The sequence below is a fragment of the Drosophila serrata genome, unplaced genomic scaffold (genome assembly GCF_035046125.1).
Source record: "Drosophila serrata isolate PLE 108 unplaced genomic scaffold, ASM3504612v1 contig_241, whole genome shotgun sequence".
NCBI lineage: Eukaryota > Metazoa > Arthropoda > Insecta > Diptera > Drosophilidae > Drosophila > Drosophila serrata.
This window is the reverse complement of record NW_028257139.1, coordinates 574643-588364: the sequence shown is the minus strand read 5'-3', so window position 1 is coordinate 588364 and position 13722 is coordinate 574643. Positions and strand designations below refer to the sequence as shown.

The following is a 13722-nucleotide window of genomic DNA, read 5'->3' as shown; positions in this document are numbered from 1 at the left end:
AGTGTGTTTGCCTTTCGGGCTTGTACAAATTCGTCTTCGCCTTCCTTGCGGATTTCTATTTTAATCTTTATTGTCTCTGCTGCTGCCTTTTTTTAGCCCATTTGGTGACACATCGCATCGATTGATGTAGTATTCTCTCTACATTAACCTACATCAATATCGAAACTGTAGATGTACTTGATTTTTAACTTTTATCCTGTTGAGTATAGTTTCAGGATGTATGCATACAAACGTCATGAATTGATTATCACAGAGTTGTCATTTAAATTTGTTTAATTTGATATAATTTGTAACGCACCGTTTTGCTAATTAAGACTAAAAAAACCAGAGTTTAAACAAAAGAAAATGTATAACTTAATTAGCAAGATCTGACTTTGAATGCTCTGATTTGGATTGGATTAATACCGGTTACCTTTAGGCAAGCCTTTAAATTTGTGGCGAAATTTATCAAAGTGATGAATGTGAGAGTGCTTCAATTTATACATTTTATATTTATTAATCAAATGCCTAATGAGTTTGAGGTTTGTTTGAGGTTTAAGAGAAGAGCTTCATTAGGATCCTTTTACATTTCTTATCAATATAATTCTTATTAGTATATTAAGGCACAACCAATGTATCTTCATGCTGTAGATCCTTGAAAGAGCCTACTTTTAGGCTTTCTTCAAGAAGCTCTTCAAATGGTCTCCGAGCTGTGCGATCTTAAAGCTTCGGGTTGTTGCTGTTCCATTTCCAATTCAATCTCACTTGAAGGGTGAAAGTTAATGTGCCAAATATCGGCTATGCTCACAGCCATATTCCGTTCAAAGTTACTCAAAAGTTCATTGCTATAGGCACTGCATTCCGAACTGGCAGAACTGCAGCGGCGCATTATGATGGCCGACTGGCGACGATAGGTGTTAGGAGTTGGCACCTGGCTGATGTGTGGCTGCTCCGAATTCCAATAGTAGCGATTGAGGCGACGCAGAGCCAAGCCATAAATCCAAGCTAAGGTGGCCAAAATGGTGATGGGCACCAGGTGATGGACGACAGTGAGGCAGCTGAGCAGCGGGGAGAAGACCAGGCACAGACGACTGAATGAGACCACAGATAGGAGTAGATACACTCGCTTCTCGTTGGACACCATTTCACCTGTGCACGTGGTCAGCACGGCTATTGAGGCAGAGTTGGACACCTTTAAAATGAGCCAGAAAAGCAGTTCCAGTCCTACCCGTCGGGAGTTGCGTTCTATTGGGTTATAAAATGTTTTAGATAGTATAGATTTCATGGTCATTAAATCCTCACCAGTTTCTGGTAGCAACCAGACAAGATATGTGCTGAGACCGGCTATAATCATGAGATTTCCAGCCCAGCGCCAATGACGACGCGTATACAGGATCATATAGAGTCCCACAAAGAGTCCCACCATCTCGGCGAATGCCAAGGCGGCGGTGTTTACGTGCACCTGTTGGGTCCCCAGGTTGCGGATCATCAGCAAGGTGATGTTGTAGATGACCATGGCTCCGCCCCAGATCCAGTGAATGTATATCACTTGGCTACGCTTCGTCTCTCCATCCCAAATTTGGCAGTAGCTGCTCTTTTGCTCGGCCTTTAGCTCTAGCTCCTTGGCGAGTCCTGTGAGTTGAACGTCCAGGGTGAGGGGAACCTTTCTATTGTTGTAGGTGGCTGACTCCAGCAGTTGGCTCAGAGCATCCTCCACACGTCTGGTGCTGCAGCAGCCAGCGAGGAGCATCTGCTATCCAGCGATGTAGCCAGACTAGTACAATGAGGGACGAGGAGATGGCCACGTAAAGGTAGCTCCAGTCATCAAAATATATGGATATGGCAGGCAGTAGGACGAGACCTATGGACCAGAATAGCTCCGACAGAGTGACCACAATGATGCGAGCCTTTCCTGAGGTGATGTCGTTTACTAAAGGAAATGCATAAAAATTAGTTCGTTTCTTGAGTCTTTTGATTTGATTTAATTAAAGACTTGACTCACATATAAACTGTCCGGAAGTGTACATGAGAGCACAGAATATGGAAGTTAGACAGCGGAAGTAGATGTGCAATTGATAGGTGTCCACCAGGCCAGTTAGATTACCACAGAATATCTGGCCAATCATGCCCAGCAACATCAGGCGACGGGGACTGATTCTGAAACATATAAATATATTTTAAAAGTTAAAATAAGAAATATATTTAAAAATACAAACCTCTTAAGGGCCGAGAAGGCCATTAGTCCACCAATAAGTGCACCGAAGGCATGCGAGGATTGCGTCACCGCCACTAGAACGCGGCGAGAGCAGATCAAATCGAATTGAGTAATCAATGACCTGTAATCGGTCATGTGCTCCACGTGCTCGCAGGGCAGCGAAGATCGTGCATGAGGCTCCAGCGATTCCGAGGCATTCCATTCCCTCCCATGACTCCGCACGAATCCTCTGGCCAGGGTCTGGGAATAGGCATTGCAGACATCCACATTGAATAGGCGATCAGTGCTGCGTGCATCCTGCGACAGCGGATGATTCCTGCTCAAATGCTCAGTCCGGGGCCGGCTGGCATTCCACTCCGATGGGTGGCATACCAGCTCACCCTTCCAGGGTATCGGAGCGGTGTAGACAATGATGGCCGTGAACCAGGCGCTAGGAATTTTGCATAGGAATATCAACAGAATGGTGCGAAGTTGCCAGCGTCCGAAGCTGCCGTGGACCTGCTCCACCACGTCCAGACCAGGGCAGGATTTCCCCAGATTGCAGACACTGGACTGCGATTGGGACTGAGATTGCGAGTCCGGCATGTTCCGAGCAAGCTTACACCTCGGTGTACGTCCGTGCACTGAGTTTGCTAATTTTTCATCGATCCCCATCGCCTGAAAACGATGTTTGCTCTTCCGTTTAGTTGTCCCCTCAAATTGGTGCAAATTAGTCGGAGATTTTCTGCCCCGACTGGGTGAGATGTCTTATTATTAGGTTTGTTTTCTTTATTCCATCAGTGACGTAGGAGTTGGAGGAACGGCACATCTACTTAGTACCCAATAAATATTGATTGTCTCTCAAAAGGAAGCAAATAAATTTTCCACTAATAAACCAATGTCATAATAGTGCCCTAATTAATATGATTCACACAAATGTTTGTTTATCTTTAATATAAACTGTGGCTTGATCTATTTAAAAGTCGGATGGCAGTGGAATATTAGGCTGGAAGTAGAAGGAATAAATCACTTAAGACCTAAAAGTATGCAGCCTCTAAAGTGGAGCCTTTGATTTTGTTTTGGAAATATATATTTTTTCATATCCCAAAAGTATACTTTACTTTCTCTAGGATTAACAATAAACTCCAGTGCCTTCAAAACCCATTCAGCCATAGAGAATAATAGAGAACAATGGTTTCATATATTCAATAATTCATTTGTTTTTATTCAATTTTACCTGCTCTTATTTCATGTGTTTGCATTGCTTTTTGTTTTTCTCAATGTGTGTTTTTGCGCGATACAAAATTGTTTTTTGTTTTGTTTTCTTCCCCCAAAATCATAATCATAAAAATGCAAAATAAAATTGTTTGTGAGCACGCTCAACATATGCAATTCCATAATTCCCATTATGGCTGCCTTTATATATATATAAAATGGCAAATTCTGAGTTTGCCTTACAGATTACAATTATGCAATTAATCAATATTGGAAATATTTTACATCATTTTTAGGGGGCAACATGTGTGCATGCTATTGAATAATTTAGGCAATTGGCTTTATGTATATATATTTCGTTGGCTTTTTGTTTGATCAAATTTTGGCTTTCGTTTGATATCAATCTCCAATTAATTATTGTCTGAAACAATTATGTCAGCTAACAACTCTAACGTGCTTTGTGTTGTTTTTATACCCTTGCAGGGTATTATAATTTCAGTCAGAAGTTTGCAACGCAGTGAAGGAGGCACCTCCGACTATATAAAGTATATATATTCTTGATCAGGATCAACAGCCGAGTCGATCTAGCCATGTCCGTCTGTCCGTCTGTCCGTTTCTACGCAAACTAGTCTCTCAGTTTTGGAGCTATCTGAATGAAACTTTGCAGTTAGTCTTCTATATACTCTCACTCGTATATATGTCGGAACGGGCCGGATCGGACGACTATATCATATAGCTGTCATAGGAATGATCGGAAAAGTTTTACAAAAAAAATTATAAAATTTTTAGTTTTCAACAGAATTTGATCAAATTTGAGATATAGCCATTTTACTATACTCTACAATTTTGCATAAAATTTTATGAAAATCGGACTACTATATCATATAGCTCCCATAGGAACGATCGAGAAATTAATACAATTAAATTTATAACCTTTTCAGTTTTCAACTGATTTTCATCAAATTTTAGGTATAGGCATTTAATTTAAGTCTTAAATTTTGTGGCAAATTTCATGAAAATCGGACGACTATATCATATAGGTGCCATACAAACGATCGTTTGATGTGGAGGAAAAATGCAAATCAGTGAATGTAAAACTGCAAATATAATATGTATAGGTGAATGAAATGAAAGCAGGTATTACTTCATTGTTTTTTAACACAAAGATATATAATTTGTATTGTATGGTTTTTTATTCATAGAAGTTCTATCTGCAAGGGTATATAAACTTCGGCGTGCCGAAGTTAGCTTCTTTCTTGTTATTTTTTGCTTCTGGGGGAAAACAGTAGAATTATGTGAATCTCTATGCTCATATTTATATTGTGTGTATGTTGTTTAACTTTATTCTGCCGTATTTACAGTGGTCTCTAATATTAAAATAAAATAAATGCGTTGTTGGATCGAAAACATTTCGCAAGCACTATGCTCTTAGACTAATTGTGGATTTGGCTTCGCAGAGACTTGGCGTAACAAAAGAACATAAACTACTACGTACTTATTACAAATTAATTAATGAATTATTTAATCTAAGGTATGGCCTGTGATGTGGCGGATGCGCTATGAAGGCGATGTTTCAATTCGAGTGTGTTTCTGCACTGCTCTCTCTTAACTGATTGAATTAAATAAAGTACACGCAAGTATTATGCAAAGTATTTACATTTCGTCTGAGGGTTACAGGTGCGACTTATTAGCAAGGAGTACAGTAGAGTAGGTCATATAGGACTTCTTCGGAGGTGTGCTTAGCTTAGGATTTAGGTTTTGGTTTAGATATAATGCGCGCACTGAGATTTCGCTCGATCGACCTCTAGTTACTTGAGGTGAGAATATGAAACAAGCCAAGTCTGCTAGATGTTTGTTCTTTATCTGCTTAATTAACATTATGCTTACGTGCTAGTTTAAAGTCCTTCGGTTGATTTTTTTTGCTGATGCTTTTGCGGTGCCGTAACCTTAGTGACCACCCCGACTATCTTATTATCCTTCTATTTTGCCCTGCCCAGCTACATATTTATGAGTTGGTGTGTGTGTTTGTGTCCTACAGCTAGTCTCTAATCATTAATATTTGGTTTGGAGTTCAATGATCCGTGCTGAGCCCATCGTCCACATTGCTGTCCCAGTTGAATTCCGTGACGCCCTGCTTGAAGTAGATGTTGCCCAGGTTGGCATAGCGTTGCTCGAAATTCGAGTCCTTTGCCTTTAGATGTTCAAAACTGCAAGGAAAACGAAATGATAATTTTTAGTAATTACTAGAATATTTATAAACAAATCAAGTACGGTTTCTAATCTGCCTAAAGCATTTAGTGTGGGTGTGGGTGATATAGATTAGAAGGCTGCTATTTTATAGTCTTATAAGTCTCATTGTACGTTTACAGGGTACTATAATTTCAGCCAAAAGTTTGAAACGCGGTGAAGGAATCATTTCCGACCCTAAAAAGCATATATATTATTGATCAGAATTAAAATTCAAGTTGAAACAGCTATTCAAAATTGTATAGGGGTTAACATCGTTAAAATTTTAAAAAATTCGCAAAAAAAAAATTGTATTTTTCTTTTTACTGAAAAGTAATTATAGATTTATAGATTTGTTACCCTAACAAAAACTAGCATAGAAAAGCTTTCCAAAGTAAAATTAATGGCATTGTTATTGTTATTATGGCTTATATTTTATGATCATGATGTTATGATCATGAGCATATTCAAACTCAAGGGTATTCTTTTTTTTTCCTTCTTGTTTTTATTATCCAATTGTACTCAATATTCACAAAACGAAGAAACCTATTCATTACAAAGATTTCTTAAGCCGAATTTAAATTTCCTTTAAAATTATTGCATTAAAATATATTTCATATGGCTTTCCTTTATTTCTTTCCGATTTCTTTATAATATCTTCAAAATACCATTCCGAAATGCATGTCCTGTATAATTAACCTTTTTTTTAGGTAGCCATTGTTTCTTCTGCCTTCCAAGTATTCCTCCAGGTAGGCAAAAATGTTAATCACTAGCACTTTGAGCGGGTAATCGACTTTCTTCTGGGATTTACAGGACAACTTGTGTTTGCATTTCCTTCCCGTTTTTCCCGTTCCACCTCCGTCCTCTTCCTTAAACCCGAAACCCTCGGCATTGTTGCTCTTCCGACAAAAGCTGCTCAATTTACTTCTGCGCAATAGAACCGCGTCTTATGTGTGCGAGTGTTATATGTGCACCCGTAATAAAAAGAACCCTCAATTGTTGATGCAGCTGCCCGGGTCTGGGGCGAGTACAGCTGTAGGCTCTGTGTACTGTGTGTACTGTGTGTATAAATCCAAGTCTTGGGCCGGGCAAGACTTCTCTTACCTTGCCCGGGGCACATTGTGAGCACTGCAGAAAATGTCATAGGTCATAAGCGGGCATTGTGCGGCCCAAGACAAAGGATATAAGGCAGGGATGCAGCCTTCAGAGATTTCAAGGGAAGGAGGAAAACGGAGGAAGGTGAAGGCGAAGGGAAAACCCCGTCAACAGGCTTAAGTCACAATTAATGAAGCGAGCTTGCAGCCACCAAAAGTTGTTGTTGTAGTCACTACCAAATGGTGGTGGTGCATGGGTATTTTCCTCCGTTTCCTAGGAGTATGGGTATTTAATGCAAGACGGTTTGAGGTTAAACCACCCTTGAGGAGGAAGCCCAGGCGCAGGCGCAGCTGTTCCGTTTCGCTTGAGGAACTGAGGAACCAAGGAACCGTTCCATCGGTTGCCCTAAGGGGAGGAGTTGAACCCAAAGGGCCACGTGTGCGTAATCAGCGTCGCAAGAATCCATCCATCGGCTTGCATGGCTGCCTTTCCTTTTTTTTGTTTTCTCGTTGGGAAGGGAGGTTCAGCCTGAGAAAATTCCGTCACATTTGGAAAGAGTGAAATCAAAATCAAGAACTCGTTCTTTAGGGTTGTGACTGAGCCTGAGAAAAGCCTCAATTTTCAAGTACACCTTCTAACAAAAAATGGGTTTTCACACCACAATAACTCACATATAATGTGCTTCTTTGATAATACATTTATTTTCCGGTTGAAGGGAGAACGCAACTATACAAATGCTAAAATTTAAAGATAATAATAATAAGACGTCATACATTTTCAGTAGGGAATATGTAATGCATGCTAATGAAGGGGATATGCCTCTTTTAACTGCTTCAATATTTAAAATCCAAATCAAAAATGAGTCAATTTACAACTAGTTTCAGAAATTCTTTAGAGAATTGATGCCTCTATTAAAAAGAAAGTGTTGAAATGTCAGCCAAGAGCAGTTTTAAAGGATATATCCAAAAACACCTTGAGCTGGATTGTGTGCCACGTTCTTTGTCGCATGAAATGTATATTTCTGATCAGATCTTAGCTAAGGTTTAATTTATATAATTTATAAATAGAACAATATAGTAAATGGTACGGATAAAATTAAGAATCGGCCTAGACGTTGCGCGCCTTAAGCACCTGCTTCTGGGGCGGACTGGGCACGTTCTCCTTGCCGGCGAACAGGACCGTCTTCTTGGGCGTGCTTCCTGCGGCGGACTTGGGAGTGCGAGGGGTGCGTGGCGTGCGCGGACTGCGCGGTGTGTGCGGGGTCTGTGGCGCCGCCTTGGGTGTGCGCGGAGCAGGGCGGGGCGAGGACTTGCAGGCGAGGAGCTCGCTGATCTCGCTGCTGCTGTCCTGGCGTACGCACTTCTCCGAGGAGTTTAGCAGCCAGGAGGTAATCTTGTCGCACTCGGAGCGCAGCTCAGTGTCGATCAGCAGATCCTCAATCTTCTCCAGATCGGTAGTGTTCGACCGGTTGGCCTTGCCGGGTGTTCCCAGCAGAACAGCTGCCGAAGCCGGCTGCTTAGACTTGAGGGCGATGTTCTCCAGCTTGAGCTGCTCACACTCCTCTCGAACCTTCACCAGCATTTGCTCCTTGTTGTCCAACTCCAGCTGGGCGAACTGCAGCACGGTGGCGAACTCGTCAAGGGCCCGCTTCATGTCCGCCATGTAGGCCTCGCGGGTCTCGTCCTTGCGACGCAGCTCGTGGTAGTGGGCCAGCTGGGCATCGCCGTCGATACGCTCCTGGAACGAGTTAGCAATCTGATTGAATTTTGCCAACGTCTCAGCCTCGCCGGCAAGCAGCTCGTGGAGCATGGACTCCTTCAACGATACCTCGCTTTGCAGCGTCTGGGAGGATGAGCGCAATGCGGAGAGTGCCTCCTGGCTTTCGGCCAATTGCTGTCGCAGCTGCTCCGCGTCCGCCTGGAGTCCCAGGTAGCTCTGCTCCAAAGCTCCCTTGGCCAGCTGCACCGATTCCAACTCCGCGCGGAACTGCTCGACGTCTGCGTCCGATTTCTTCAGTCGCTCCATCAGAATGTTGACGGTGGCTCGTGTGTTGGTGAGGGTCAGCTGGTAGTTATACTTCTCGGTAATGGTCTTGGCCATGTCCTGCTTGAGCTGCACCAGCTGCTGCTGCAGTGCATCGCTCAGCTGGATGTAGTAGTCGATGCCATTGCGGAGCTGCTCTTCGCACTTTTGCAGCTTCTCGTCCCGCTGGCGCAACATGTCATTGGTGGTCTCCAGCAGCACCATCACATCCTGCTTCTCCAGCTCGATCTTGATCAGCTCATTCTCGGCCAGCTTCTGGCGCTTGTCCAGCTCCGCGCGCCAGTAGCTCTTCTCGCGCTCCACAGCGCCCTCGAGGTCGCTCTCCACCTGCTGCTGCACCTTGGCCACCGCCTGCTGCTGCTCGGCATGGCGAGCCTGCTCCCGGCACAGCTGCCGGATGGTATCGCAGTGGGCATCAATTTCGCAGTTCTTGTCCAGCAGTTCGTCCTGCAGCGATCGGATGAGGGTGCACTTGTTGGCCAGGTCGTTCTTCAGTGTGTTGCGCTCCACCTTGAGGCACTCCAGCTCAGCCTGGCTGCTCTTGGCCTCCAGTCCATAGGCCAGGGCATCGTGCTCGATCTGCTGCTTCAGCTGACCAACATCGGCCATCAGAGTGGCGTTGCTTCGCTGCAGACTCTCGACCAGCTCAATGTTCTGCGCCGTCTTGGCCTGCTCCTGGCTGCAGTGTTCGCGGGCCTGGGCAACGTCCGCCTGGAGGGCAGAGAGCTGCACCTGCAGCTGCTGCTCCACTGCCTGGCGCTCCTCGTTGGTCGCCTGCAACTGCTCGTTGGCCAGACGCAGGGCCTCGCTCTCGGCAATCAGTGTCTCCACTTGACGCTCGTGCTCCTCGCGCTGCTGCTGCAACTGCTGCTCCAAGGCGGCGAATTGCTCCAGCATTTGCGAATGCTCCTGGCTCATCTGCTCATTGTGGGCCTTGTGCGAGAGGTTCTCTTCAGTTAGAGCTGCGATCATCTGCTCTGTCTTGGCAGTGGCCAGCTCGTGCTCCTCGCGCAGCTTGGCCTCGGCCTCCTTGAGCTGCTCTACATGGCGCCTGAGGACATCCAACTGACTCAGTTGACTCTCGATCAGCTCATTCTTGTGACGAATCTCATACTGCAGCGCCTCCTTGCCCTTCAGCCGGCTGGCGGACTTGGCCTCCTTCACTGGAGTGGTGGCAGCGGAGTGCAGAGGCGTTGAGGCGGCCGTGGAGGCTCCACTGGCAGTGCCACTGGCCCCCGCATCCGTGTGGCTGGGCGTTGGACGGAAGCGCAGGCGCTGCGGCAGGGATGGGGTACGGAATAGCCGCAGTCCCTTTGACTTCTTCTCGTCCTTGGGAATGGCAAACTCCTTGGCCTCCTTGGAGCTGGATGCAAAGCGCACGGCATCTTTGAAGAACTTTTCGATCTGCTCCTTGCGCTCCGGCTGAACGGTGGGAGCAGATGCTGCTGCTGCTGTGGGCGTGGCACTGCCCGCTGATCCTGCCGAGCTGTTGGAGGCAGCCGGCGAGCTACAGATGGCCACATCCACATCATTGAAGCGCTTCAACTTGGCCTTGGAGAACGACATTTTCGTGTGAACTTTTGTGTCTTTTTCCGGGAGGAAGGGATCTTCGATCAACAATATAACGATTTCTTTGGGATCGGTCTTAATAGCTCATAAACAACGATCGCTTTAACTTTTTGGTAATAACAATAACTCAATGATCAAACATAAACACAATTTTAACTTTTTTTGGTTTGTTTCGTTTTAAAGTTTGTTTTGTTTTTTGTTTCTTTTTGGTCGGGGGTAAATTTTGTAACAAATCGTCTGCTAGTTCGTTTTATATAATTTTTCTTCTGTATTTTTTTCGGTCCGTTCTATCCTGCAATAAACCCGCTTTCCCGTTGCTACCCGTTGCACTGTACCTACGCGTTGCGATGTCAAAACCTAACTGAATTCAACTTTCCACAGAGATCCCTGAGGCAGGCATTCCGTTTAGCAGGAGAAGGTTGAAGGAGAGTTCGGGAAAAAGAGATAGAAGGAGAGAGTGAGGGAGACAAGCGAAAACAACCCTCGATTAAGGGTCGTTGCAACAATGATCTCTCTCTTTCTCTCTTCGAATGCATGGGAAATACACTATGTCAGGTTGGGTAAAGCCGACATCTTTTACAAAGATGATTCGGAACAAACTTATTACGATGTTGTTTCTCTATAACTTCAATGTTTATATTTGTATATATATACTTACTTTTGTAAAGAACAAAAGCTTTACTTTAAAGGTAATGATTTTAAGCAGGAAAATATGTTAAAGGAATTGCAGATATCGAGAATATGCAATATAATATATTTTAAATTTGCAGTAAAAGTGTCACTTTCCAGCCTAAAAAGTATATATATTTTTTGATCAGCATCTAGATTGTTATTATTGTCAGTTTTTCGAATAAAAACAGCTGCAACTTTATCTTCTTTCAATACTCATAAGAACATAAGTTCTTATAAGGACAGATCTGACGACTATATCATATAGCTGCAATCGATCATAACTAAGCCAAAACAAAATTTTGTTAAATTTTTAGTACAATTTTTGTTTAATATTATATTAGTTATTGATTAAGATTTCTTTTGGCTATAATTGGCTTTTTAGTCCTTCGTATACCTCCAGGGTAACCTAAAATTTCTGTATTCAAGGTATTTTAAATCAATATTATGATATGTTAGTTTTTTGGGTAAATTAAAGTTTTTCGAATAACATAACTCAGCCAAAAATGCCTTGATTTCAATTTGGATAACTTTTCTTTGCTGGTTTTTATAAGGCCAACAAATCTGCATATTAAGTTAATATTAATTTACAAAATTAAAATATTTGTCAAATTTTGACAATTTTAATGAAAAATTTTTGAAAATTTCTTTTTCAACCCTAGATGTCTAGATCGATTCTGCTGTTGATTCTGATCAAAAATATATATAATTTATAGGGTCGGAAACGACTCCTTCACTGCGTTGCAAGCTTCTGGCCGAAATTTAAAAAAACCCTGCAAGGCTTTAATTACTAATTACAAATAAGACTTCCTAAAAGTTATTCTCCCAAAATTTCTAAAAAGATTTAAGGGTATTCCACATTCGAATATAACCCCAATAACTCTACTCTGTGACTCCTTTGTCGGTTTGTTTTGGTGGTGGATCGTGCCGCAGATCCTCGTCCCTTCTACGTCTTATCGGAGTATTTGTCAAGACGTCGCGACGTCGTGTGTATGCCAAGAGACCCATTATATGTTAGGAAATGTTTTCTTTTTAGCGCGCGCAAATGTTGCAATTGTATGTTAGTTGAAGATAGCACGAGGAGGGTTCCCTTCCAGGGTGAGATAGGACGACGGGGTTCCGCATTCCCTCGCTCCGATATGGGAAAAGTGCCGTGTCAAAGACGCTCGCGCATCTGTCTGCTCTTCCTGTATTTCCCCTAGATTGCTTCCAAGGATCGCAACTACGAGGACGAGTGAGTGCTCGTACAAGGATATGACTGGATAACTAAAGGGGCTGATTTATCCGTTAGCTCCAACCCAGCTGGCAACCAGCATAAGTTGTTAATTCGATACGAAATCCGATGCCCGCATAATTAGGAGGAAAATGCGAGAGAGTCGCGCCTGCGCGGTGAGTTGAATGGGATCGAGGTTGATTGAATTGCATGGAAAATGGAAAAGCGTCGGGTGCAAATTGATTTCCCCCGATCACGCGAGGGAGTTGGTCGCATTGGGTAGTTGGGAAAGGAGGGGAGATCCTGCTGATACTGCGGTAACAACTGCCTGCATTCCCCTCTCCTACCTTTAGTGAGACTGTCACAACTGCCAACTGCTGCTCAGCTGGTTGCTCCTTTCAAAGGCAAACAATGCCCGGAGAATATTCCAGCAAACGGAAGGTGATAATTCTAGGTTAAATCAGGCAGGCATAAAATTCTGGGTGGGTCAATCACACACACTTACAGCTGTGCCGGCGAGACAAGAAGATTTATTTTCTTATATATCTTAGGGTTTCGTATTCTATATTGATTGTTTGTAAGGAGTTATATATAGAGGGACCCTAAAGTCTTAGGCGCTTTCCTTAGCAAAGGTATATCTCTCTCCTTTATAATGAAAAGAATAGTTTTAATACATTTTAAAATGTTTTAAATATATAAATCATTTTAAAAACGCATTAAAAATAATGTTAAGCTAATCATCAAATTTTTATGCCCGAGCACAGGCACTTTCCATAGGTTTTCACAATGTAATTAACAATTTCCCAGAGCAAGGACAACCCTTTTGGTATAATTTTCCCATGCCTGCTCATGCATAACGATGATGATCATTGAAAGCGTTATAAAGTAACGCGATCTAATGATGGCACCATGGTCTCCATTCTCCTCTTATTTCCCTCCAAAACAATATCCTTGTGCCGGGGGCAATGTCAACACAACAGACGGAAAAGTGACGGAGACAAAGGACTCGGTGACTGGCTTGGCCCCTGAATGATCAAAGGGGTTTACGCACCCCCGTGGGACACAAAGCGCTACAAATATACCTGGACCTGAGTCATCGACCTCCGATCCAGATCGTTCCGTTCCGGGGGATGCTTGTAAAGAAAGAAGGAACACCAAGGAACCAAGAAACCGGAGTCATGTTCAGGTTTTTTCGACCAGACAAAACTAGCTGAGACAGTAAATAACTATCGGCACAAAAGCCAATTAAGTTGGGTGTTATAAATATCAATTCAAATATGTATATATAAGACAGGACTCACCGCTGAAAGAGTAACGTCTTGGCAAAGGCATACAGCTCAATGTCCAGGCCATTGAGCTTTTCGATGCGACGCCTCTGATCCTGTCGCAGATTCAGGACAGCAGCCGCCGAGATCGTGGTGTTGTGCTGCTCGAAGGGAATGGCAAAGCGCAGGTTGAAGGTCTCCTCAAATATATATTGGGACATCTGGCACAAGAAAATTGCAACATTTAGTAAATA

The 13722-nt window shown here is 43.3% G+C and overlaps 3 protein-coding genes across 6 annotated transcripts in view; all 3 read right to left on the bottom strand.

Moving 5' to 3' along the window:
- Positions 1-471: 471 nt before the first annotated feature.
- Positions 472-2802, bottom strand: LOC110188707 (solute carrier family 22 member 19). The gene is given in 5 exon segments (XM_020958515.2): positions 472-1224; positions 1282-1699; positions 1701-1909; positions 1982-2136; positions 2196-2802. Coding segments are annotated over 5 exon segments (1917 nt in total). The 5' UTR covers positions 2780-2802; the 3' UTR covers positions 472-673.
- Positions 2803-3368: 566 nt separating this feature from the next.
- Positions 3369-13722, bottom strand: part of Hs6st (heparan sulfate 6-O-sulfotransferase) — an 84418-nt gene continuing 74064 nt past the window's right edge. For both annotated transcript variants that reach the window (XM_086831695.1, XM_086831696.1), the window contains 2 exons: positions 13505-13689; positions 3369-5595 (listed from right to left, as the gene is read on the bottom strand). In XM_086831695.1, the coding sequence (XP_086687821.1) occupies positions 5460-5595; positions 13505-13689 (321 nt within the window). In that variant the 3' untranslated portion in view covers positions 3369-5459. The remainder of the gene's footprint in view (positions 5596-13504; positions 13690-13722) is intronic.
- Positions 7392-13046, bottom strand: mira (coiled-coil domain-containing protein miranda). Of its 3 annotated transcripts, none has more exons than XM_086831693.1 (2): positions 8537-13046; positions 7392-8464 (listed from the first exon to the last, which is right to left on the bottom strand). In XM_086831693.1, exons 1-2 carry the CDS (start codon positions 10316-10318, stop codon positions 7817-7819), a joined length of 2430 nt encoding a protein of 809 aa, XP_086687819.1. In that variant the 5' UTR covers positions 10319-13046; the 3' UTR covers positions 7392-7816. The 3 variants fall into 3 exon arrangements, with proteins under 3 accessions (XP_086687819.1, XP_020814172.2, XP_020814171.2); XM_020958513.2 differs by having other exon boundaries at positions 7392-8446; XM_020958512.2 differs by having other exon boundaries at positions 7392-13046.

What these genes read in the sequence shown, in the direction of transcription:
- mira (XM_020958512.2), bottom strand. Translation starts at nt 10,318, where the DNA reads ATGTCGTTCTCCAAGGCCAAGTTGAAGCGCTTCAATGATGTGGATGTG.